This window comes from Pan paniscus, chromosome 15, assembly GCF_029289425.2.
Source record: "Pan paniscus chromosome 15, NHGRI_mPanPan1-v2.0_pri, whole genome shotgun sequence".
Classification (NCBI taxonomy): Eukaryota; Metazoa; Chordata; class Mammalia; order Primates; family Hominidae; genus Pan; species Pan paniscus.
The window spans coordinates 76,671,518-76,699,187 of record NC_073264.2 but is presented as its reverse complement, the minus strand read 5'-3'; the positions used below and the strand labels follow the sequence as shown (position 1 = coordinate 76,699,187).

The following is a 27,670-nucleotide window of genomic DNA, read 5'->3' as shown; positions in this document are numbered from 1 at the left end:
CCTTCCACCATGATTGTAAGTTTCCTGAGGCCTCCCTAGCCATTTGGAACAGTGAGTCAATTAAACCTCTTTTCTTTATAAATTACCCAGTCTCAAGCAGTTCTTTATCACAGCGTGAAAACAGACTAATACAGCCGTCTTTGCTAGTTTCAACCTTCCTTTCCAGACCCTTCTCTTCTGTATCCCTATAAATCCCCTATATTCCAGCCAGATTGAACAAGTCATGATTCCAACTTTCCCATCATCTCGTCTATACCTTTATCCCAAGTTATCCCCTTTTTAATCTTTCAGAGCCCATCACCATGTGAATTCTCTCACAGAGCTTTCCTTGACGATCCTCACTAGGCGTGATTGCCTTGCTCTAACTTCCTCTAATCTTTGGGTTGTCAGTCATTTTTCTGATACTTGCTAGTCTGGTGCTTACTCAATACATGGTTGTTGAAAGAATGAGCTGCAGTTAACTGGCATGTCAGGAAAGCACCATTGCCACTGCACATTTGTCATGTGAGCCCAGAACTGTGGAAAGATGTGGTTGGAAATTTAAGTCTAGACAAGGTTCTCAGAGAAAGTTTGATACTTTAAAAAGCATGGTTGAGGATCCTTTTAAAATAAGAGCCTCATAAAAGATACATTGAGGTTCAATCTAGACTTCCACACATTGGATTACTGTAAGCCCATCAACCCAAATGAGCAATTTTAAAGCATTCAGTATGATGCTGTCCTTGCCAAAGGATGTTTTACATGATACAGTTATTAGGTAAATGTGTATATCTACATACCTCTATGCATACTACCAATGATTTTATGGCCTAAAGATTAATCTGAAGTTAAGTTCACAGAGTAGGGCAGCTGAGGAAAACTTCAGCTGCACAGACAACTTGGGAGAAAGTGTTACTATGTAAAGGGGCATGATAGGTTTGGATGTTGTCCCCTCTAAAGCTCAAGTTGAGGCTGGGTGTGGTGGCTCATGCCTATAATCCCAGCACTTTGGGAGGCCAAGGTGGGTGGATCACTTGAGGTCAGGAGTTTGAGACCAGCCTGGCCAACCTGGTGAAACCCTATCTCTACTAAAAATACAAAAATTAGCTGGGCATGGTGATGTGCACCTGTAATCCCAGCTACTCGAGAGGCTGAGGCAGGAGAATCGCTTGAACCCGGGAGGCAGAGGTTGCAGTGGGCCAAGATGTGCCACTGCACTCCAGCCTGGGCAACAGAGCAAGACTCCATCTCAAAAAAAGAAAAAAGAAAAAGAAAAAGAAATCTCATGTTGAATTGTAATCTCCAGTGTTGGAGGTGGGGCCTGGTGGGAGGTGATTGGGTCAGGGGGGCAGATTTCTCATGAATGGTTTAGTGCCATCATCATTCCCTTGGTGCTCTCCTTGCAATAATTAGTTCTCCTAAGATCTGGTTGTTTAAACCTGTGTGGCATCTTCCCCCTCACTCTCTCTTGCTCCTACTCTTGCTCCTACTCTTGCTCCATCATTGCCTTTCACCATGATTGGAAGCTTCCTAAGGCCCCGCCAGAAGTCAAGCAGATGCTGGCACCATGCTTCCTGTACAGCCTGCAGAACCGTGAGCCAATTAAACCTCTTTTCTTTATATATCACCCAGCCTCAGATATTCCTTTATAGCAATCCAAAACGGACTAACACAAGCTCCATCTCCCAGGACCATGTCCACCTGGGGAATTACGTGGAAGTGACTTCCACACTCATTGCCCATGCCCACACAGTGCTGTGTGCATTGAAACACCACAAAGCTGGTACTGTTTAGGCAAGTCTGCACACTCCAGTCCATAATTCTGTTGCTATAAATACTGCTCTCTACCCCTTGGCCAGCATCATTTAGATGTTTGCTTATACCTGCTAGTGAATAACTGATCTAGCAACATGGAGAATAAACAAGGGCTCCAAGACCTCAAGTGGAAGAGACCAGGCTAGAGTGAAGGCACTCTGCCAGGCAAGCTACCTTGGGACACGTAGTCGAGGTTTGGCAGGGGGTCTTGGGACTGAGTCTGCGGATGCCCCAGAAAGAAGCAAGGAGAGTCTAAGGTGGCTGCTGGGGCTGCGAGACACTGCAAAACTAAGAACCCAGAGCTTGAGCTTAATCATGAGAATGAGCCCCGAGCACCCAGGAATGCCAGGCGGCTCCACGGTAACCGATAATGTCCAGGCAAAGACCGCTCATATGACTGTTATTTGTGAAATCTCCAAATCCAAGGCTTCTTTTGAAAAGGTCAACTCGGGATCAAGGAGGTAGCAGGCCTTCAGAGACAAAGACAATCTAAACAACCTCATTGATTTGGTGGAAAATCACTCAGGAAGGGGGTTTATGGATTTAAAGGCTAAGCTAAGATCTCTAAGAACTTAGGGAGTAGGGTTACAGCTGGCCAACTCCAGACTTCCTTCAAGCTCCCGCCCCCGTCACAGGGTTTGTCCTGAAAGCTGTGATTATGCTGGTGGCTTTTACTGCCCTGACTCCTGGATTCCCTCAGTTCTTTGGGTGAAAGAGGTTAGAGAAATGCAGGAAGCAGCAGCTACTGAAATTAGGATAGCCTACAATCATTGATCCCTAGGGAAGATAATAATAGCGATGAGAGCTGATACACTGTGCTCAAAGCACCCTATAAATATATATACTCTTTGAATCATTTTATTTTTTAATTATTAATTTTTTTCTTTTGGGGGGCAACACTTCACTCCATAAAATAGAAGGCGTGCTCCCCTAATGTCTATTTTAAAGTGGAAGAAATTGGCATTTAAGTAGCTTGCCCAAGGTCACATAACAGTAAGCGATGAGGCTGAACTTCAAGCTCTGGCCATCAGTACTAATCTGTACTCTTATCCATTAGGTTAAAGGTGCTGGTCTTAAATGTTACTCAAACCAGGAGGAAGGAGGTGAATATGTACTGAGTGTCTGCTATGTGTTAGACAGCATGCTAAAGGCTTTTTCACATGATATTTCATCTATGCCCTCACAACTACCCCCTGAAGTTGGCACCATCATCTCTGGTTTGGGTTTTGTTTGTGGGTTTTTTTGCTTGTTTGTTTGTTTGTTTGTTTGTTTGTGAGACAGGGTCTCACTCTGTTGCCAAGGCTAGTGCAGTGGTGCGATCTTGGCTCACTGAAGCTTCTACTTCCCTGGCTCAAGCAATCCTCTCACCTCAGCCTCCCAAGTAGCTGCGACCACAAACATGCACCACCACACCTGGCTAATTTTTTGTATATTTAGGAGAGACGGGGTTTCACCATGTTGCCCAGGTTGGTCTCGAACTCCTGGGCTCAAGCAATTCACCTGCCTCAGCCTCCCAAAGCGCTGGGATTACAGGCATCAGCCACTGTGCCTTGGCCTCTGGTTTGGTTTTTACAGATGAGAAAGCCTCTATAATTTGCCCAAGGTCAAAACAGCTTCTCCTGGCAAAACTGAGATTCACACCCTTGGCTATCTGATTCCAAAGCCCTCAACGGACAAGGTGAATGCCACAGAAAAGTGACTGCCCTCAAACACCTGACACTCCCTCCAGTCTCATATGCTCCATTCTGTAGTTCAAATGTCCCCAAATGTGTAGCTGTTGGAGGAAGCAAGGGTGAGAGGTGTCTCCAGCTACAGTTTGGTTTCTTTGCCACAGTTACACTTTACAGGTTTCTTGTTTTTATGTCACGCTTAGTTTTGTCTCTTTTTGTGTAGTGTGTTGTCTCCCAAACTAAACTGTTAGTACCTTGAGGACAGGGACATTGACTCACATTTGCTCATATGACCCTTCCGCATACCACATCTGACACAATCACAAGAACAGAGACAGCATTCAGGAAATATTTTCTGAGTGAAGAAATAACTCTTAGAACTGTGCAGCTCAAACCTCACTCAAGTCTTTCCAGGCTGCTCTGCAGTAAACAAGTTGGGCACAGTAGCAGTTTGCTGCATTGTAAGAGTTTAACCACCCAAAGCAAGTAGATGCCAGATGAAATGACCTAAGGAAGCCCGCAGACAGGGAAGACCTCTCATTTGGGGTGCCCCAAGATCAGGCATGGAGGGGATTCGAATGCAGACCAATCAACTTCTCACTCTTAGACCTACACTCAGTATTTATTGAGCACCTGCTGCATACTAGGCACCCTACTCAGAAGGGAAGAGAAAGATGCAAGACAAGGAGCTCACTCTCACCCGGTTTATAATGTAATATACCTTGATCTTGACCTACAGCCTTGGTGTTGGGTTTCCTCCTCATCTTTGTGGGGGGTGCAATTTAGCTGAAGAGCAGAGATACACTAGGCTGTAAACAGAGAAGTTGCTAAGTTTAGGTGAAGAAAATGAGTTTCACAAGGAAAGTTTTCTGATTAAAGAAAAAAAAAAGGAACACCGACAAAGGCCGTGTTTTATTTTTTTAGCTAAGCCCGGTATTTATGCTTGCTTTCTGTCATCATGAACTCAGGAGCTTCCTGGCACACACTCCTCCTTTTAAGGACTTGGTGTTCCCCTTGAAGTTGTCCTCATGGTGAACTCCACAAAGGGCCAGCCTAGGTCTACTTTGGGTGCACAAGTGAAGAATCCACTGCCTTTTCTTTCAGTGAGAGAACAAATCACTGTCACTTCAATACACTAATGTCCCTCTAGCTGACTGTGCTGAAAGCCAGTGGTCACAGAACTTCCCCATGACTCGGCTAGGAAGGAGGAAAAATGAGTGGGTGTCTTTCAAACCACCCAGCCAGCTGAGATCACATCAGATCACATCATGCAAATCTTACTCCAAAGTTTTCACATTTGAAGTAGGCGATGTGCAAAGCGCCATTCAAATGCTTTGGCACTGATTGCCTACCAATTCTGTCCCAGACACCAGCAATCAACAGCCAACAGAGGGATTCTCCGGTCTTCTGCATTCCCTTAACACTAACCCAACTCAAACGTGCCACTCCCTGACCTTTGACAGATAAAACAGCCCAAAGGAGAATAATTGTCTCCTTTGTCTGCAAGGCAACATTCTGGCATTCCTAAAAGGGATGCTCACGTGACGACCAATGTTTCTAATCCTCCCATGTTTCCTTCTAAATCTGGATGGACTTTCTGGTAATAGCCCTCCTATTCTGATTTTTTCAGGGGTAAAACTTACTTACTGCCAATTACTTACTGGCAGGCCCTGGAAGAGTTGCTGCTTCATGGACTGCCATGGGCAAAACCCAGTTCCTCTGGAGCATGCACTTCAAGAAATAGATAGGATGGGACCCATGTAGCTTTTTCCTAAGAAGCCAACTTCATAAGTTAACTAAGCTTGCCTCAGGATCCCAGACAGACAGCTGGAAAGAAAAAGAAATCTCAAGCTTACACCAAAAAAACTATTAGTCACTCACATCTATAACGCCCTGAGAGAGAGAAAGAGAGAGATTGCAGCACCATTAGATCTGGCCCTGTTATTTAGGGAGTTACTCAGGGACCTGCTTAGCTAAAAACATCTCCTAATATCCTGCTCTGAAGTCACCTGCCCTCCTACTTGGGCTGACATTTGCACCATTAGCCGCTCCGGTGTGACTGGCTTATAGTGTAATCTCTCTTCCCTTCAATGTGAACTCTACAAGAACAGAGGGCTATTGCCAACAGGGACCTTCCCTTTCCCATTCATTGCTGCATCCCCAGCTGTGAAAATGTTTGTTGTTTGGCACAGAGTAGATGCTCAATAATATTTGTTCAATAAATAAAATAAAGGCTATGGTGCATTGTCTAAAAAAAAAAAAACATGACAGGCCAAGGGGAGGAGAGCCTTCTTTAGTGGCTTTCATTTCTCTCATTGCCTGCTGTCAACTGGAAAGACATAGGGAAGCTGGCTGGAGGGGATGCAATTCAGGACAAGCAGGATTCAAGGAACTTGTTGTAGAACAGAGACAAAGATGTGGTAGCCAGGGGACTGTGTGGGTTATTTGCAAGGGACAGAGGTCTGGCCCAGGATGGGGGCACACTAATAAAGGACATGGCTTTTGGTGGGGCAGCATGAGAATACGGGGGCAGCCATACCCAGGGAAGACAATGAGGAACCTTCCTCCCTAAGGAGAGATATAAGAATTCTGGAGAGAGAAACTTGTTGAACGGAAACTGCAACATCTTCCTAAGGGTTCCAACATCTTCACAAGGGCTGTCCAAGCCCTACCGATCCCCATTTGTTACCATTGATCACTGCCACTTGCTAACTGTGAGGGGCTGCGAGAAAACTTGGTAGGGCCAGGACCACCATGCCCTTAGGATAAAACTTCTCACTCCCAGGCCTATGTCCTGAGGGTGGGGATGAATCAGTTCTGTGCTATGCCACCACAGCCATTTTCCTACACTGAAGAGAGGAACCATCCTAGGCACATATAGACTCAAACGTTGCATCGTGCCACTCCTGGCAAAAGGCCCTTCTGCAGCAAGTGGTCAGTTTCCTGGAATGAAAAAGAACCAGAATGCTCCACAGGATTCCTGGAGCTGCCGAACAGCTCAGCTCAAGAGGATCAAATCAGCAAGTATAGCTTCCTTTCTTTGCCGATGAGAGGAAGGCTTTGAAACCCAGAAGCTCTGAGAGAGTCTCCTACGGTAAGGATGATGGAGCTTATCCTGAACCATGAGCTGGTGTAAAGGCAGGAGTGCTGAGCCCTCTACATGGAGGGCATGGCCCCCAATCCAGGCAGGACACGATGTGTGTCTAGAGAAGCCCTTTTTATTCTACTGTCAAAGGGCAAGTCCAGAGTATTTTTTAATTTTTTAGATGAGATCTCACACTGTTGCCCAGGCTGGAGTGCAGTGGTGCAATTACTGCTCACTGTAACCTCAAACTCCTGGGCTCAAGTGATCCTCTCTAGCTCGCAAGTAGCTAGAACTACAGGCACGTGCCACCACACCCAACCAACTTTTTAACTGTTTTTGTAGAGATGGAGTCTCACTATGTTGCGAAGACTGGCCTTAAACTCCTGGCATCAAGTGATCTCCCACCTCAACCTCCCTAAGTGCTAGGATTACAGGTGTGAACCACCACACCGAGCCCCCCCTTTTTTTTTGAGTTCAAGAAAGGGCACTAAAAGTCAACACTGGCAAAATATTTCACCATCTTCAAGGCACCTACACATCCAATATATTACCAGAGCCTCAAAACCACCCAGTGAGATCAAGAGCAGGATGCCCAAAGTCCAGACGAGGAAGCAGAGACCTGTCAGGGCCAAACTGTCTTCTCTACTTCATAACTGAGTTGAAGCAACTTGAAGTCACAGAGCTAATCATCAACATCGAGACTTCTGAGGTTCCATTCCCAGCCCTGCTCTCTTCCCATGGAACCTTGCTGAGTCTCAAAAAGGCACAAAGCAGCATCATATCCCCAGAAGACATGGTCTGAGACTCAGGATGATCCAGAACCACTTCTGGTTTGGAGCCAGCCAATTCATGAATCACTGTTTGCTCAAATAAACTCTTAAAAAAATTTTAATTGCACCTCCGTTTACCTTTTTTAACACTAGCATGTTGTAGAACATGAGTTTGGTAGAGAGGGAAGAGATAGATGTGGATTCAGTAAATGTTTACAGAAGGCTTACTTGGTTCCAGGAGCTGTTTCACATAGACATTGCCTCATTTAGCTTTCATGGCAACCCTGTGAGGCAGGCATTCTTGCTATAGAAAAAAAAGCTGATGCCCAAAGAGGACAGGTATCCTGCTGGAGGCCCCAAACATGGCTGCTGGGTCCAGCTTCCACGGCTTCTATACCAGGAGTTTTCAAACTTCAGTGGGCATCAGAATCCCTAGAAGGAGAATCAAAAATACATATTCCTGGGTCCCAACCTAGAGGAGCTAATTTCTTGGGTCTGCTCTGGTGCCCAGGAATTTGCTTTTTTTTTTTCTTAAGACAGGGTCTCACTCTGTCCCTCAGGCTGGAGTGAGGTGGCATGATCTTGGCTCACTGCAACCTCCACCTCCCAGGCTCAGGTGATCCCCCCTACCTCAGCCTCCCGGGTAGCTAGTACTACAGGCATGCACCACCATGCCTGGCTAATTTTTTGTAAAGACAGGGTTTTTCCATGTTGCCCAGGCTGGTTTCCAACTCCTGGACTCAAGCAATCCTCCTGCCTTGGCCTCCCAAAGGTCTGGGATTATAGGTGTGAGTCTCTGAATTTGCATTTTTAATGAACACCCAGGTGGTTCTGGTGCAGAGACTCATGCAGCATACTTTAGAAACAATTGATCTCCACCACTCTGAGGAAGGAAATCAAGAGAATTCTCAGCTGCTGGCTTCCCCTACGTACCCTAGGCAGGAATGGTGGGAGAGAGGTGTGTTCCTGTCTAGCTTCTCAGCAGAGAAGGGATGAATCCTGGGTGTGCTCAAATGGGTGTCTCCACAAACCTGTCCAGCACCCAACAGGAAGCCCAGGATAAAGGTCTAAGGAGGCCTAGATTGCTCAAAAGGCAGCTACTACCCCAAACAGCCTTGAGAATGAACCCTGCTTTAACATGGATGCCTCACCAGGGTGTGGCTCACGTCTGTAATCCCAGCACTTTGGAAGACAGAGGAGGGCAGATCACTTGAGCCCAGGAGCTCAAGACCAGCCCTGGCAACGTGGCAAAACCCCATCTCTACAAAAAAATACAAAAATTGGCCAGGCGTGGTAGCATGAGCCTGTAGTTCCAGCTATTCGAAAGGATGAGGTGAGGTGGGAGGATCACCTGAGCCCGGGGAGGTTGAGGCTACAGTGAGCCGTGATCATGCCACTGCACTCCAGCCTGGGCGACAGACTGAGACACTGTTTCAAAAAACGAAACAAAAGCCCACGAATGCCTTATGCCTGCTCACCTCCTATGTTTTCCAGTAGATGAACACAGCAAATAGACTTCCATACAGACAGCTACCTCTAGAGCCGCCAAAGGAGACCCAGCCATGTCAACCCAGTCATTGTATGCAGAAATCAGGAATTTCCAGGGGAGAGAAGAAGAAAAAAAGGAGAAAACCAGCCCCCAACCTTGCTCCAGCTTCTGTGTCCCTCTTTTCCGGAGCTGGCAGGGCTGTGCAATCAAAAGCAGCCTCCTGGAACTGAAAAATACTTGTGTTCAACTCCTCTCTGGAGAAGCAATCGGAGGGGAGCCAAAGCAAACACTCCTCCCTCCTGAGGCTCCGGACACACAGCTGAACCCAAAGAAGTTGGGAAGGAAGTAAGATCTATCCTCACCTCCTGTCTCACGCTTCTACAAACACAGATGGTGCTGCTGTTATCTGCGCTCATGCTGGGACAAGGCTGCGTCTTGAATTGTGTTGGGGTGAGAGGCTGAGCTCAAGTTTTTGCACAGCATGAAAAAGGAAAGATGCCTGTAATCAAGTCAGAAAGCAGAAGTGTCTGGCTGGGCCACCAGAGCTTACAGGGTGCCCTCCCACCTATGAATGACTCACCAAAGAAAAAGGCCCTTAGCTCTGTAGGATCGAGGGAGGGGAGATATTCCACTGGGTTAACTTGGGAATGGTGCTAGGTAGAAGTCAGGAGGTCAAGAAAGAAAGAAGAGGAAACACCAGATATCACCTTAACCCTATGGTGATGGTGGTGGTGGTGGTTGTTGTTGTTTTAATCATCCTTGATGGCACTCCAACCTACATCCTGCAATCCACACAGGGCTGTTTGATGTTGAGGCTTGGGGGGAGTTCAAGTCAAGGGAAGGACATCCTGTTAACAGCATTGTTGGAAAAAGATCAAGAACAAGGAGATGGAAAATAGCTGTGAACACCTGATAAGCCTGGGCGCCCCCCACCCGGTCCCCCTACCCCTGCCCGCTTCCTTCAGTCTTAGGTTTGTGAGACTAAAGTCTTGTGCACAGGCATAGGGGTTGACCCAGTGAGTATCTGTGTCACCCCAGAGTCTCCAAAGTCTTCATCACCGCACTCTGGGAATATTACACCAACTTCCTGCACCCGTATTGCTTTTAGTTTAAGTAGCTCTCAAGAGGCACAAGTCTCCATCAGGATACTACTGGGATACTTCCTGGAATGGCCCAACCTCCCCTATGTACCAACTCCTGGTCACTTCACTCATTAAGAATCAGCTCAACCTTCACCTTAAGGAAGCTGCCCTGCTTGTCCACACTGCACCCACACTGGGGCAATGTCCGGTAGTATTAGGAAAGGTTTCAGTATTGGCCTCTCTTTCTAGATCCAGAACCAACAGAAGACAGAGGCAATTACATTTATTGATGATGGTACTGAAAACATCTGTTCTTTATTTAATACTTTTTTTTTTTTTAGGTAGAGACAGGGATCTTACTATGTTGCCCAGGCTGGTCTTGAACTCCTAGGCTTAAGCAATCCTCCCTCTTGGCCTCTCAAAGTGCTGAGATTACAGGCATGTGCCATGACAGCAGACCTCATTTAGCACTTCTTATCTGAGAAACTACTATCTAAATGCTGTCCACATATTGTCTCATTGAATCCCTTCCTGTAGCTTCTGCAGTTGCCAGTATGAATGCTATTTTACCAAAGAAGCCCAAACCTATGAAAGTTATGAGACTTGTCAAAGGGTACACAGCAGATCTAGCAACAGTATTCTCCCATCCAAGTACTAACCAGGCCCGACCCTGCTTAGCTTCTGAGATCAAACAAGATCGGGTGCATTCAGGGTGGTATGGCCGTAGACGACAGTATTCTCAACACCCTCGGCCTGGCACAGTCCAACGCACACTGTAAGGATTCAGTAGCTTTTTCCACATCAAGTCACATCAAGAAGACAACCCAGGCATGAGAATCTTCTCCTCCAACCACCTGAACTCTCAGTTAACTGACTGGTCATCTTAATTTCTTTCAGGAAGTGAAAACTTGTTAATTTGCCCATCCATCTGCAAGCAGCTGCTATGCCCAGGGCCTTGCTCTGAGACACAGGACAGATGTGTCAGTGAAACAGGAAATTTTCCTTGACCCCTTTGTGGGCTTCATGACAGGGGTGCCTCACTTAGCCCTCAGTTCTCAACCCCTCAAGGGAGCGGGAGCACACAGGCAAGCAGGCACAGGAGCTGGAGTGATCGCTTTTGGGCACCAGCAGGAGAAAAACTCCATGCGGGTACTGCGGCAGCATCTAAGGCGGGGAGTATCTGTGACCCCTGAAGCTCCAGAGTGTGTTTGTTACACTGCGCTCCTTTAGCTTAAGTGTTTAACAGCTCAATAGACCCTCCGCCTTTTCATGAGGGCAGGGAGCCAGTGTGACAGCTTTCTCTATCCTGAGCTCTTACCTGGCATCCAGGAAAAAAATCAGATAGCACAAATGAATTGAAGGATAGTAAATGCACAGGATTTTATTGCCGATAGAAGTGGCTGTCAGTGGGAAGGGGAGGTGGAAAGCAGATGGAGTGGGAAGGTATTCCACCCCTGAGGTCTGGCTGTCCCCAGCTGACTCTTCTCTGAAGTCCCGCTGTCCAGCCGTCCCTCTAAAGTAAAGCTGCTTCTCTCTGATGTCTGGCTACTGCTTCTCCCCTTCTCTGCTCTCTGTCAGTAGAGCCTGGGGGTTTTGAGGCTATAGGATGGGGGTTGGCCAAGAGTGGTTTTGGAAAAGGCAACATTCCAGCAGGAAAACCGGATGTAAAGTTCTCACTTTGGGCTGCGGTTTCAGGCTTGAGGGTGGGGCCCTCGCCAGGGACCCCACCCTTTTCTGCCTAGAATTTTTCTGCCTTCTGTCCCTATCATCAGCCAAGGTTCTGGCCCTCTGAGAAATTTCCCATTTACTAGGAAGAAGATGTGGAGATGGAGGGGAAGGGGACAAGAGAAGGGATAAGGAAGAAGGAGAAATAGACAAACCACCAGAAAACAAAGGCGAGTGTTGGAACAGACCCAGCAGGTACACAGGCTTGGGAATGCATTCTTTAGAGCATAAAGGCTGATGTGGATGAGGGCAGCAGGGGAGCAGGGGTTCCAGCTAGAAGGGAACACCTCAAAAGCAGAGTATCTTTTCTTTGTCTGCTTGGTGGTGGTTAAATATACACAATTGTTGATTTTTAAGCAATTTTTAACTGTATAGTTCAGCAGCGTTAAGTACATTCATACTATTGTGCAACCATCACCTCCATCCATTTCTAGAACTTTTTTCATCTTCCCAATCGGAAACTCTGTACCCGTTAAACAGTAACTCCCCATTCTCTCCTTCCCTCAGCTTCTGACAATCACCATTCTACTTTCTGTTTCTACTCCAGGTAACTGTGGTATAATAAAAATATTATTTGGTCTTTGTCCTCTGTTCTTGGTACAGAGCTACAAAAATCCTTGGGATTCCCTGAGTGATAGGAATATCTCATCATTTCCTAAGGGGCCCCTTTCCAAGACACCAGAGTTTATGCTAATGAGGTGACATAGGTAGCCCTCCTAGACAGCCTCAGGACGGGGCTGGTCACCAGAAAGACCAGGGATTAGAACTTGGAAATGTACAACCCCATCCCTCTACCCCCTCCAGGGAGTTTATGCTAATGAGGCAACATAGGTAGCGCTCCTAGGTAGCCTCAGAAGGGGGCTGGTCACCAGAAAGATCATGGATTCGAACTTGGAAATGTACAACCCCATCCCCCCACCCACTCCAGGGAGGGTAGGGGAGGGGAGGGGGCTAGAGACCGTGCTGGATAAAATCTCTTGAACAGTTGAGTTTCAGAGAGCTTCTGGTTGGTGAGCACGTCCAGGTGCTGAGAGGGTGGCAGGATAGGGCTTGGAAGCTCCACAACCCCCATCCCCATTTCCTGCCCTATGCATCTCTTCCATTTGGCTGTTCCTGAGTTGTATCCTTTATAATAAACTAGGAAATGTGAGTAAAGTGTATAATAAACTAGGAAATGTGAGTAAAGTGTATAATAAACTAGGAAATGTGAGTAAAATGTTTTCCTGAGTTCTGTGAGTTGTTATAGCAAATCAAACCTGAAGAGGAGTTATGGGAACCCCCAATTCACAGCTGGCTGGCCAGAAGTTTTTTATATATTTCATCGTATATAACAACATATATGTATATATTTCATTGTACATATATATACATATATACACACACACACACACACACACTACATTTATTCATCTGGAAGCACAGACACTTGGGTTGCTTCCACGTTTTAGTTATTGTGAATAATGCTGCTATAAACATGAGTATACAAATATCTGTTCAAGTTCCTGCTTTCAATTTTTTACCTAGAAGTGGAATTGCTGGATCATATGGTAATATTATTTTTAATTTTTTTGAGGTGCTTCCATGTTGTTTTCATAGCAGCTGCACCATTTTACATTCCCACCAGCAATGCAAAAGAGTTCCAGTGTCTTCACATCCTTACCAACACTTTTTTTTTTAATAATAGCCATCCTAAATAGGTGTGGAGTGGTATCTGACAGTGGTTTTGATTTGTATTTCCCTAATGTTGAGCATCTTTTTAGGTGCTATTGACTGTTGGGAGCAAGCCCCCCAAAATCTGGCCATAAACTGGCCCCAAAACTGGCCATAAACAAAATCTCTGCAGCACTGTGATATGTCCATAATGGCCCTAATGCCCAAGCTGGAAGGTTGTGGATTTACGGGAATGAGGGCAAGGAACACCTGGCCCGCCCAGGGCGGAAAACCGCTTAAAGGCATTCTTAAGCCACAAACAAAAGCATGAGCGATCTGTGTCTTAAGGGCGTGTTCCTGCTGCAATTAATTCAGCCCATCCCTTCGTTTCCCATATGGGATACTTTTAGTTAATTTAACATCTATAGAAACAATGCTAATGACTGGTTTGCTGTTAATAAATACGTGGGTAAATCTTTGCTGGGGGCTCTCGGCTCTGAAGGCTGTGAGACCCCTGATTTCCCACTTCACACCTCTATATTTCTGTGTGTGTGTCTTTAATTCCTCTAGCGCCGCTAGGTTAGGGTCTCCCCAACTGAGCTGGTCTTGGCAATTGACCAATTGTATATTTGTTAGCTCATTTTTAAATTGGATTGTTTGTTTGTTTGTTTTTGCAGTTGAGTTGTAAAGAGTTCTTTACACATTCTAGAAATTAATTCCTTATCAGATATATGATTTGCAAACATTTTCTCCCAAATATGGGTGACTTTTTTAGTCTGTTAATAGCATCCTTTGATGCATTAAAGTTTGACATTGATGTAGTTTAATTTTTTCTTTTCTTTTAGTACCTCTGCTTTTGGTGTCTGACCCAAGTAATCTTTGCCAGAACTAACATTATAAAGCATTTTCCCTGTTTCCTTCTAAGAGTCTTATGGTTTTAGCTTTTATGTTTAAGTCTTTGATCCATTTTTCAGTTAATTTTTGAATATAGTATAATGATGTTACTGGAAAGGGGTTCTGATACAGATCTCAATAGAGGTTTCTTGGATCTTATACAAGAAAGAATTTGGGGGAAGTCCATAAAGTGAAAGCAAGTTTATTAACAAAGTAAAGGAATAAAGAATGGCTACTCCATAGGCAGAGCAGTGGCATGGACTGCTCAGCTGCTTATATTTATTGTTACTTCTTGATTATATGCTAAACAAGATGTGGATTATTCATGAGTTTTCCAGGAAAGGGGCGGGCAATTCCAGGAACTAAGGGTTTCTTTCCTTTTTAGGCCACATAGGGTAACTTCCTGATTTGCTATGGCATTTGTAAACTGTCATGGTCCTGGTGGGAGTGTCTTTTAACATGCTAATGCATTATAATTAGCATATAATGAGCAGTGAGGATGACCAGAGGTCACTTTCATCACTGCTTTGGCTTTGGTGGGTTTTGGCTGGCCTCTTTACTGCATCCTTTTAACAGCAAGGTCTTTGCGACCTGTACCTTGTGCCAACCTCCTATCTCATCCTGTGACTTAGAATGCCTACCCTCCTGGGAGTGCAGCCCAGTAGGTGTCAGCCTCATTCTACCCAGCCCCTATTCAAGATGGAGTCGCTCTTGTTCAAACGCCTCTGACAACACAAGGGTCTAATTTCATATGGTTATCCAGTTTTCCCAACACCCCTTATTGAAAAGACTGTCTTTTCCTCATTGAATGGTCTTGACACCCTTGATGAAAATCATTTGACCATATACACAAGGGTTTATATCTGGACTCTCTTCTCTATTTCATTGGTCTATTGCCTGTCTTTATGCCAAATACAACATTGTCTTCATTACTGTAGCTTTGTAGTAAGTTCTGACATCAGAAAATGTGAGATCTCTGATGCTGTTCTTCTTTTTCGAGATTGTTGTGGCTATTGACGGTTCCCTGAAATCCCATATGAATTTTAGGGTAAGGATTTTTCTATTTCTATGAAAACCATTACTGGGATTTTGACAGGGATTACATTAAATCTATATATTGCTTTAGATAGTTTTGACATCTTAACATGAAGTCTTCCAATCCGTAAACACAGGATGTCTTTCCATTTATTTACACCTTATTTAATTTCTTTCCAGCAACATTTTGTAGTTTCCAATATACTTGACTTTTACATCCTTGGTTTATTCCTAGGTATTTTATTTTTTAATGCTATTATAAATGGAATTGTTTCTTAATTTTTTTTGGGGGGGTGTTGTACATTGTCAGTGTATAAAAATGATGTTGAGTTAAAGCAGGTTAAAATGTTGCAAATTCCATCTATTCAGTTTGCAGAGGAGAACTGGGGACTGGAGGCACAGCATGGGGGAGGAAATGGGGCAAAGGTGAGTTAAAAAGCCATGAAATTTCCTATGGTTTTGAATGTGTCTTTTTCTTGGTTGGGTGGGCTTGGTTGCTGTAGATCTTTGACTTCCAAAGCTTGTCAAAAGAAGTTATTTTAGCCACTTCCTAGTTGGTTATTTAACATTTCTGTAGGAAAATGAGGGCTGGAGTTTTCTAGTCCACCATCTTGCTGACATTCCTCTCCACTGCCTAAATCTTAGACCCAAAGGGTATAACCCAAGGAGATAGTATGGAGCCTCAGTGGTCAGAGCAGAGCCAAGGCTGAGAGGTAACAAGAGACAAGTTAAATAGGAAAAGGCGGGGAGCGGAGGTCTGGAAATTGGAACCTGAAGACTTAGACTTAATTCTGTGAAATTAACAAGCAACTATAACAATGCCTGGCAAGGCAACAAAGCCAAGGCATGCCCTGGGTGATAGCTCATGCCTGTAATCCCAGCCCTGTGGGAGGTGGAGGCAGCAGGATCGCTTGAGGCCAGGAGTTCAAGACCAGTCTGGGCAAAGTAGTGAGACTCAGATTCTACAAAAAATAAAATAACTAGCCAGGCATGGTGGCACATACCTGTAGTCCCAGCTACTCTGTAGGCTGAGGCAAGGATCGCTTAAGCCCAGGAGGTCAAGACTGCAGTGTGCTGAGATTGTGCCACTGCATTCCAGCCTGAGCAACAGAGCAAGACTCTGTCTCTAAAAACGGAAAAAAGAAAAATCACTTCCAAGATTAGGTTATAGAGAAAAAAATATAAAAAGCCAAGGCAGAAGCCAGGCCAGGCCAATCTGAGCTTCTTCCAGTGCACTGGATTGAAAGTCAAAGAACCCAAAGGATGTGGAGCATATGCATGGTTTCAAGCTCATATCCCATTAGGGCTCCTCAACTCCCCAACCCTAAGGTTTCCAGGACATTTTCAGTACCTTAGGTGAATCAAAATCATGAGCCTCAGCCCAGCCTCTGCCCTCAATCTGAAGGGTGAGTGGCCCAAGCTCCCACTGCTTCCCATTGAACCTCACAGCAAACGTATCATAAATCAACCCTGACCAGCTGGGTGCAGTGGCTCACACCTATAATCCCAGCACGGTGGAAGGCTGAGGTGGGAGAATAACTTGAGGCCAGGAGTTCGAGACCAGCTTAGGCAACAAAGCGAGACCTCATCTCTACAAAAAAAGAAAAAGAAAAAAAAAATCAGCCCTGACAAGAATATGGCTCCAAGCAGGCAGTCTTTCCCCATGCATGCTGCTCTTTCCTCCTGGTGGTTTCAAAAAGTGTCTGATCACGAGCCTTATTTGGGAGGCCAGTTGAAAACATATAATGCTGGCTGGGCATGGTGGCTCACACCTGCAATCCCAGCACATTGGGAGGCTGAGATGGGCGGATCACCTGAGGTCACGAGTTCAAGACCAGCCTGGCCAACATGGTGAAACCCTATCTCTACTAAAAATAGAAAAATTAGCCAGATGTGGTGGCGGGCACCTGTAATCCCAGCTACTCAGGAGGCTGAGGCATGACAACGACTTGAACTTGGGAAGTGGAGGTTGCAGTGAGCCGAGATCACCCCGCTGCATTCCAACCTGGGGGGGCAAAGTGAGACTCTATCTCAAAAAAAGAAAAAAAAGAGAATACAAAATGCTGGGCCGCTTTCCTAGACAGTTTGGTTAAGACAGTCTGTGTGGGGCTGCAGACCTCTGTATTTTCATCTAGCCCCATGGATTAGGCAAATCACCAACCACTTCTGGAAGTTCTGGGCTAATCCCCCAAGTTGAGTTACTAGCCTCTGACATTGTTTCCACCTGCCCACATGTTTGGTGAGAGCTTTTCGAGGAAGGAGAAAGCAGAACTGAAATTCAGTTCCATGCAACCTTTCCCAGAAGTCTCAAACTGGCTGCTTCTTCTTCTTTTTTTTTTTTTTTTTTTGAGATGGGTCTTGCTCTATAGCTCAGATTGGAGTGCAGTGGCATAATCATGGCCCACTGCAGCCTCAACCTCCTGGGCTCAAGCAATCCTCCCACCTCAGCCTCCTGAGTAGCTAGGACTACAGGTGAGCTCTACCATGCCCAGCTAATTTCGTACTTTTTGTGGAGACAGGGTCTCACTATGTTGCCCAGGTTGGTCTCAAACTCCTGGGCTCAAGCAGTCCTCCTGCCTCAGCCTCCCAAAGTGCTGGGATTACAGACATATGCCACCATGCCTGACCTTCAAACTGGCAATTTAATCTGATGCAGTTTTAAGACATAAAATACATTTTTAAAAAATGAAATGAATTAGTTACCAGCATTTAAAAAACAGATTTCATAAGCCAGCTACAGAAGGACAAGTATGATTCCACTTTTACGAGGATCCTACAATAGGCAAATTCATAGGGACAGAAAGTAGAATAAAGGTTACCAGGGGATGTGGGGGTGGGGGGCGGGGCAAAAGAGGAGATATTGCTTAATGAGTACAGAGTTTTTATTGACGATGATGAAAAAGTTTTGGGTATAAATAGTGGTAACGGTTACACAACATTGCAAATGCATTTAATGTCACTGAACTGTACACTCAATGAATGGTTAAAATGGTAAATATTATTTATATTTTATCATGATTACAAAATACAGATTTCACATAAAAATCTGGATTTCTGATTTCTCTTCAAAGGAAAAAAATGCAGATCTGACACCAACAAGTCATGCTTTGTATATATCAATGATTGGTGGGAGCTGAAGCAACTGCAGCCTTTAGATAGGACGCAAACTCTCAAGCTCATTGGGACCCCACCACACTCCAATATCATTTTTACTAGGCCTGCTTCAGCATTTATATGGCCTGGCTGGCCCCCATAACCATTTCAGAGGGTGGTCTCAGACCTACCCCGTCTATCTTCAGTCACTACTGGCCTTGTTCTCTGCTCCCAGCCCTTGTCTACTCTCCTCCAATGCACAATAGGAGGCTAGAAAGTAGACAGTCATGCTTTTCCTCCCTGGCTGTCTGAGGATAGACCACCATCATGAACGATACAGTAACTATCCACACTAGAAAGTTCATGATCAACCGATGACTTCAGAGGAAACAAACAGTCATTGATATCCTTCACCCTGGGAAGGCAACAGTGCCTAAGACAGAAATTTGGGAAAAACTAGCCAAAATGTAAAAGACCACACTGGATGTCATCTTTGTATTTGCATTCAAAACTCATTTTGGTGGTGGCAAGACAACTGGCTTTGGCATGATTTATGATCCCCTGGATTATGCAAAGAAAAATGAACCCAAACATAGACTTGCAAGACATGGCCTGTATGAGAAGAAAAAGACCCCAAGAAAGCAATGAGAGGAACGCAAGAACAGAATGAGGAAAGTCAGGGGGACTGCAAAGGCCAATGTTGATGCTGGCAAAAAGCTGAAGGAGTAAAGGTGCTGCAATGGTGTTATCTGTGGCCATTGTGGATTTTTCACGAGAAGATTAATAAACTAAACACTTTCATGTGAAAACACAAAAACAAACAAACAAAAAGTAGACAGTCATATGAGCAAGCACTCTGTTTGCTGTCAATAGCGATAACAATCAATAGACGTGAACAAAAGAGTTTGCCTTCACCTCCGCAAACTTCCCTCAGACCTTGAAAGACCTCTGACATTACAAGATCCAAAATGACAACGCTGGACTGCAACATACCCAAGTGGCCATGACTTTGGAACAAGACTAGGCTGACCACACACTTTATGACTGTGAATCCCAAGTCAACCTCAGAAACTCTCAGCCTCTCTGGGTGATACCATATGATCAGCCTGTCCAGCAAACACAACCTCCTCAAGGCCTGAGTCACTTTCTAGAGCCTTTCGTTATCTGCTAGGATCTGATTTCCACTGCTGAAATACTATCATTGTTCTAGACCTGGACTATCCAGCTGGTTATGTTTATCCAACTAGTTAACCTAGGGGCCATTGCTTATGCGGCCATCTATAAGTATAAAATATACATGAGTTTCCAAAGACTTAGTAATGAATGTAAAATAGCACATTACTAACTTTATTATATTGACAACTTGTTGAAATAATATTTTGGATACATTGGGTTAAATAAAACATAATCCTACATATAACTACAGTTTGAATGTGTCCCCTAGAATCTATGTGTTAAAGACTTAATCCCCAGTGTAACAGTGTTGAGAGCTAGGGTCTTTAAGAGGTGATAATGTGGCTAGGTATGGTGGCTCATGCTTGTAAACCCAGCACTTTGGGAGGCTGAGGCGGGAGGAACTCTTGAGCCCAGAAGTTCAAGACCAGCCTGCACAACATAGCAAGACCCCATCTCTATAAAAAATAAAAAATTAGCCAGGTGTGGTAGTATGTGCCTATAGTCCCAGCTACTCTGGAGCCTGAGGCAGGGGATCACTCGAGCCCAGGAGGTTGGGGCTGAGGTGAGCTGTGTTCATGCTACTGTACTCCAAGCTGGTGACAGAGTGAGACCTTGTCTCTTAAAAAAAAAAAAAAAGTCATAATGTGATTATTACAGGAGTGGACTCATTATTATGAGGGTGGGTTTGTTATAAAAGTCAGTTTGTCCTCTCTTATTCTCTCTGTCACCCATGTGACGGCTCCTGCCATGTTATGATGCAGCAAGAAGGCCCTCACCAGATGCAGCCCCTCAATCATGGGTTTCCCAGCCTCCAGAACCATAAGCCAAATTAATTTCTGTTCAGTGCGAATTACCCAGTCTGTGGTATTCTGTGATAGTAACATAAAACTGACTAAGACAGAAAATTGATACCATGAAGTAGTCTGATGCCATAACAAATACCTGAAAATGTGGAAGTGGTTTTTGAACTGGAAATGGGTAGAAGGTGGAAGAATTTGGGGGATCAGGAGAGAAAAGTCTGCCATGAATGGAGTATTAAGGGGAATTCTGGAGAGGGCTCAGATGAAAAAAGAACTTTAAGAAGAGCCTAAAGCTTCTCAGGGATTACTTAGGTGGTCCTAATCAGAATGTTGGTAGAAATATAGACAGTTACAGACAGTAAAGACCATTCTGATGAGGTGTCAGATGGAAATGAGGAACAAGGTATTGGAAACTGGAGTAAAAGCCATTCTTGTTATCTACTTGCAAAGAACTTGGCAGAATTCTGTCAGTGTCTTAGGAATTTGTGGAAGACAGAACTTAAGAGTGATGAACTAGGATATCTGGTGAAAGAAATTTCTAAGCAAAATATTGAAGGAGCTGTATTGCTACTTTGAAGCACATATAGTAAAACATGAGAGGAGAGAATGACTAAAAGGTGGAATCAGTAATGAAAAAGAAAGCAGAGCAGAAAGATTTGGGAAATCTGAAGGCTGGCCATGTAGACTGAAAAGGTGTCCGTAGGAGAAAAACCAAGGGTGTGGCCAAGCAATCATTTGCTGAAAAAATTAGTAGACAGAAGGCAACCAGGCCTATTCATCAAGACAATGAGAGAAAAGCCCTGAAGACATTTCAGAGATTGTCTAAGCAGGCTGGGGCCTTGAGGACAAGTGCTATGGTTTGGATATGATCTGAGTTTGTCCCCTCTTAAACTTATGTTGAAATTTTATCCCCAATGGGGTGGTGTTGGGAGGTGAGGCTTAGTGGGAGGCATTTGGATCATGGGGGAGGATCCTCCACCAGCTGATCTCATGGAAGCAGATTCTCACTCTCGCAAGACTAGATTAGTTCCTGCAGAAATGGGTGAGTTCCCATGATAGTGGGTTGTTTTAAAGCCAAGAGATCCCTTGGGTTTGCCTCTTTGCACGTGTCCACTTGCCCTTTGACCTTCTCTGTCATGTTATAATGTAGCATGAAAGCTACAACCCCCTGCAGGCTGCAGGCACGCCCTTGAATGTCCCAGCCTACAGAACAGTGAGGTAAATACACCTTTTCTTTATAAATGACCCAGTTTCAGGTATTCTGTTATAACAACACAAAATGATCTAAGACAGACAATTTGTACCAAGGAGTGGGTTGTGCCATAAAGATACCTAAAAATGCAGAAGCAGCTTTGGAACTGGGTAACGGGCAGAGGTTGGAGGAGTTTGAAGAAATAGGCTAGAAAACACCTGAATTGCTGTGAACAGGGCATTAAGAGTAATTTTGATGAGGGCTCAGAAAAAGACAAAAAGATGAGGGAACGTTTGGAACTTCTCAGAGATTGGTTAGATGGTTATGACCAAAATGCTGATAGAAATATGGACAGTAAAGGCCATTCTGATGAAGGAAAGTAGTGTTTATTTGGAAACTAGAACAAAGGTCACCCATGTTATGCCACAGCAAAGAACTTGGCTGCATTGTGTCTATGCCTTAGGGCTTTATAAAATACCAAACTTAAAAATGATAACCTAGGGCATCTGGCAGGAGAAATTTCTTTTTTTTTTTTTCTTTTTAAAGGTGGGGTTTCACCATGTTGGCCAGGCTAGTCTCGAACACCTGACCTCAGGTGATCCGCCCACCTCGGCCTCCCAAAGTGCTGTGATTACAGGCGTGAGCCACCATGCCCGGCCTAGGCAGAAAAATTTCTAAGCAGCAAAATGCTCAAGACACAGTGTGGTTACTTTGACAGCTTAAACACAGCAAAGGAGTGACCTAAAGGTGAAATGTGTAAGAAGCAGAGCATTAAAATTTAGAAAATTTGCAGCCTGGCCAAGTGGTAGAGAATGAAAGAACATTTTCAGAAGAGGAATCTAAGGGTGCAGCCAAGGGACCTTTTGCTAAAGAGATTAGTTCTGACAGAAGGGAGCCAGGTACTAACAGAACAATGGAAAAAAGGCCCTGAAAGTATTTCAAAAGTCTAAGGCCATTCCTCCTGTCACAGACCCAGAGGCCTAGGAGGACAGAATGGTGGGATACCACTGCCCTGAGCCACCTCAGGATGCTTCTCCTAGCTGCTCTGGCCAGAGCAGCCATGGCCCAATAGCCCCAGGTACAGCTTGGGCCACTGCTCTGGAGAGTGCAAGCTGTGGGTCTTGGTGGCATCCATGTCCACATGGTACTATTGTTCATGCATGTGGAATGCAAGAGTGGTGGGCATGGCAGCTTCCACCTAGATTTCAGATGATGTATCAGCAAGCCTGGGAGCAGGCCAGGCACAGTGGCTCATGCTTGAAATCCCAACTCTTTAGGAGGATGAGGTGGGTGGATCACTTGAGTTCAGGAGTTCAAGAACAGCCTGGGCAAAATGGCAAGACCTCATCTCTACAAAACAAAAACAAAAAAGAAACAAAATTAACCAGGTGCAGTGGTGCATGCCTGTAGTCCCAGCTACTTGGGAGGCTGAGGCTGGAAGATTGATTGAGCCTCAGAGGTCAAGGTACAGTGAGCTGTGATCACACCACTGCACTCCAGCCTGGGTGACAGAGTAAGACCCTTTGTCAAAAAAAAAAAAAAAAAAAAGGAATGAAGAGAAAAAGAGAGCCTGGGAGCCTAGGCAGAAACCTGCCATGCGGGGGAGCCACCACAGACAGCCTCTGCTAAGACAATGCCAAGCAGAAATGTGAGGCCACAGCAGAGGACTCTTCTGCAAAGAGTCTTCACTAGGACAATGCCTAGTGGAGCCACAAGAGTAGGGCCACCGCAAGGACCCCAAAATGCTAGAGTCACTGGCAGCATGTGACCTCAGCCTGGCTAAGCTTTCAGGCATTTGATTCCAACCTGTGAGTACAGCCATGTGGGCTATGTCCAGCAAAGCCATGTGATTCCAACCTGTGAGTACAGCCATGTGGGCTATATCCAGCAAAGCCATGGAGAAAGGGCTGCCTGAGGCATTGGGAACCCCCTCCTGGCACTAGTGTGCCCAGGATGCAAAACATTGATCCAAAGGAGATTATTCTGGAGGTTTAAGATTTAAAGTCTGCTGGCCAGGGCTTGGTGTGGCTCATGCCTGTAATCCAGGCACTCTGAGAGGCCAAGGTGGTAGGATCACTTGAGTGCAGGCATTCGAGACCACTATGGGCAACATGGCAAAACTCCGTCTCTACAAAAAAATACAAAAATTACTGGGTGTGGTGACATGGCCTGTGGTCCCAGCTACTTGGCAGGCTGAGGTGGAAGGATCACTTGTACCCAGGTGGCAGAAATTGCAGTGAGCCAAGAACTCACCACAGCAGTCCAGCCTGGGTGAAAGAGCAAGACCCTATGTTTGAATGGTAATTTTACCCAATGCCTGTGCAACCATTGTATATTGGAAGTAAACAACTTGTTTTAGAGTTTATAAGCTCATACCTGGAAAGAATGTGCCTTGAGTTTCAGATGCAGTTTTGGACTTTGGACATTTGAGTTGATGCTGAAACAAGTGTATTATTCCATTCTCACATTGCTATGAAGGAATATTGGAGACTGCGTAATTGATAAAGAAAAGAGGTTTAATTTGCTCCCAGTTCTGCAGGCTGTATAGGAAGCATGATGCTGGCATCTGCTAGGGTTCTGGGAGGCCTCAGGAAACTTACAATCATGGCAGAAGGCAAAGGGGAAGCACACACATCACCTGGACAGAGTAGAAGCAAGAAAGAGAGAGGGAGGATGTCCTGTACTCTTTAAACCACCATATCTCATAAGAACTGACTGTCATGAGAATAGCATCAGGGAGACAGTGCTAAACCATGCATGAGAACTTTACTCCCATGAGCCAATCACCTCCCACCAGGCCCCACCTCCAATACTGGGGACTGCAATTCAACATGAGATTTGGTGGGGACACAGACCCAAACCATATCAGCAAGTTAAGACTCTCGGGACTATAGAGATGGAATGACTGTATTTTGTATGTGAAAGGACATGAGTTTTGGGGGGCTAACAGCAGAATACTATGGTTTGGATATGATTTGAGTCTATACCTATGAAAACTCAAGTTGAAATTGGATTCTCAATACAGCAGTGTTGGGCGGTAGTGCCTGGTAGGAAGTGTTTGGGTCACGTGGGCAGATCCCCCATGAACGGCTTGGTGCTGATCTCACAGTAGTGAGTTGTCACTCTCATGAAACTGGATTGTTCTCAAGGGAATGGATTAGTTCCTAAGAGAGTGGGTTGTTATAAAGCTAGGATGTCCCTAGGCTATGCCTCTTCACATGCAACCACTTCCCCTTTAACCTTCTCTGCATGTTAGGACACAGCACAGAAGCCCTTGCCAGAAGCCAGGGCCGTGCCCTTGAACTTTTCATTTTGCAGAACCATGAGCTGAATAAATCTCTTTTCTTAGTTACTCAGTCTCAGGCATTATTATGGCAACACAAAATCGACTAAGACAGCAAGGTTTCCAGATAGTCACCATGGGACCTCAGCATTCACTGTCCAGAGCTGCCTCAGAACTCTGCTCCTTGCATTCTGGCATGGCATTCCTTGGCTACCCCAGCCATGGCTCAAGTGGTCCCAGGTGTGGCTTGATCTGCTTCTCTAGAAAGTACAAACTATAAACTTTGGTGGCATCCACATGATGCTAATCTGCAGGCGCATATAATGCAAGAGCTATGGTGCCATGGTGGCTTCCATCTAGATTTCAGAGAATGTCATGAACAGCTTGGGGGCTCAGGCAGAGACTTGTTTCAGGGGCAGAGCCACTGCAGAGAGCCCCCACAAGGGTAATGCCTAGTGGAGCCATGGAAGTGTGGCTATCACCAAGACCGCAGAACTGTAGAGTTACCAGTGTGCAACACTGGCCTGAGAGAGTTGCAGGCATGAGACTCCAACTGTGAGAGCTGCTGGGTGGACTGAGCCCAGCAAAGCTGTAAGGGCAGGGCTGCCTGAGGCCTTGGGGGACCAGTCCCTTCCCCAGTGTGCCCTTCTTTGACATAAAGTCAAAGAAGATTATTCTCCAGCTTTAAGACTTAATGTTGTTTTCCCTGTTGAGTTTTGGACTTAATTGGGACCAGTTACCCTTTTCTTCTTGCCTATTTCTCCTTTTTGGTATGTGTGAATGTCTATCCTATCTCTGTTCCGCCATTGTATTTTGGAAGCATATAACTTGTTAGTTTTGGGGGGATGTTTTTGAAACAGGGTCTCTCTCTCTGTCACCAAGGCTGGAGTGCAGTGGCATGTTCACGGTTCACTGCAGTCTTGACCTCCTGGGCTTAAGCGATCCTTGTACCTCAGCCTCCCAAGTAGCTGGGACTAAAGGCATGTGCAACCATGCACAGCTTCTTTTTTTTTTAAAAAAAATGTTGTCCAGGCTGGTTCTTGTTAATTTCATAGGTTCAGAGGTGGAGAGGAATTTGCCTCATCATGAACGGTGCCTTGAGTCTCCCTCATATGTGATTTAGGTGAGACTCTAGAATTTGGGCATTTGAGTTGATGCTGGAACAAGTTAAGACTTTCAAGGCTATTGGGATAGAATGAATGTGTTTTGTCCAAGAGAAAGACATAAAATTCTGGGGTCCATGGAGAGAATACTATGGTTTGAATGTGTCCCTTAAAGTTCATGTGTTGGGGGGCCAGGTGCAGTGGCTCACGCCTGTAATCCAAACACTTTGGGAGGCTGAGACAGGGGGATCACCTGAGGTCAGGAGTTCAAGACCATCCTGGCCAACATGATGAAACTCTATCTCTCCTAAAAATACAAAAATTATCTGGGCATGGTGACAGGTGCCTGTAATCCCAGTTACTCGGAGGCTGAGGCAGAATTGCTTGAATCGGGAAGTGGAGATTGCAGTGAGCCAAGATCCTGTCTGTGAACTCCAGCCTGCGTGGCTAGAATGAGACTCTATCTCAAAACAAAAACAATAACAACAACAAAAGTTCATGTGTTGGAAATCTAATTCCCAATGTAACACTACTGAGACACGAGACCTTTAAGAGGTGATTAGGTCATGAGGGCTCTACCTTCATGAATGGATCAATGTCATTAAAATGAGGGTGGGTTTGTCATAAAAGTCAGTTTGGCCCTCTCTTGTACTCTTTCATGAACATGAGATGCCATTCACCATGTTATGACGCAGCAAGAAGGCCATCACCAGATGCTGGTCGCTTGGCCTTGGACTGCCCAGGCTCTCAAACTGTAAGCTAAATAAATTTCTGTTCATTACAAATTACCCAGTCTGTGGTATCCTGTGACAGCAGCATAAAACAAACTAAGGCATTTACTAAAACTAATTTCACCTTTTCTTTTTACTTAAAAAAAATTTACATCTTTAATGTGGCTGCTAGAAAATTTAGTTACATGTGACTTGCATTTGTGGTCTGCATTATATTTCTATTGGACGGTGCTATTTTCGACAGACAGCTGTGGTTTCTATAAAACTGGTTCTGTAAAGTGACTGTATTCACTTCTAAAAGCAAACTGATTCTTTCCTATTCTATTTCTAGCTTGCACTGTGCTATGAGCTACCCAAAGGTCCTGGCGAAGTCCCCTCACAACCTCCATCCTATAGGACTCTCACCTGGGTTAGGACCAACCTCGAATATCTTTCTTAGATCCTGCATCTATCTCATCCAGTACCACCAAGGAAACAACGTTTTCTTTTGACCCTTGCACAGTAACAATGTGTGCATATCACTTAAAACCCCACACAGCTCATTTCCCCCTGAAACAATGCTACAAGTGTTGCTAAAAATTCCAGGCTGTTACTACCTGGGGGCAACTGGTCAGAGCATACCAAGAAAAAGGAAGGGCCTCAGTTGTATTCTCCAGGCTCATCTTCCCTCCCTCATCCCAGCTCTGGATTCACTGGTTTCTTCCTGCTAGAGACTCCACCCTCACCTTCTTGACAACACAATGACCATGCTAGGTTAGAAGAGGCAGAATCAGCCCTCTAGCAGCAACTTCAAAAAAGAAGACAAGTGCTAGGCCCTCAAACTCTAGAAAAAACTGCTGGAAACTATCACCAATAACCCTGGAGACGGGGGGAAAAATTAAATCCTCAGAATCTGCCTTTTCTTTTTTTTTACATGTATGCTTGATGCACAAGTAATACTGGCCTACTGAGAGTGGCTTTGAAGGTAGAACTGGGTTTAAATTTCTCTTTTACTACTCAGTAGTTATAGGACTCTGGATAAAGTTGCAAGATTTATCTGGATCACAGTTCCCTCTCCTGCAACAATGGGGACAATTTCACCAACCTCACAGAGTTGTT

At 45.0% G+C, this 27,670-nt stretch overlaps 1 protein-coding gene and 1 pseudogene across 3 annotated transcripts in view; one reads left to right on the top strand and one right to left on the bottom strand.

Moving 5' to 3' along the window:
- FLVCR2 (FLVCR choline and putative heme transporter 2) overlaps positions 1–27,670 on the bottom strand; it is a 76,389-nt gene that overhangs the window by 34,675 nt on the left and 14,044 nt on the right. The window contains exon 1 of one of the 3 annotated variants that reach the window (XM_024925357.4): positions 9,171–9,313. The exons of the other annotated variants lie outside the window; for them this stretch is intronic. Within the exon in view, the coding sequence (XP_024781125.2) occupies positions 9,171–9,224 (54 nt within the window). The 5' untranslated portion in view covers positions 9,225–9,313. Of the gene's footprint in view, positions 1–9,170; positions 9,314–27,670 lie in introns of those variants that run through there. 3 annotated transcript variants of the gene reach the window in all.
- On the top strand, positions 18,615–19,051 carry LOC129393758 (small ribosomal subunit protein eS24-like; annotated as a pseudogene).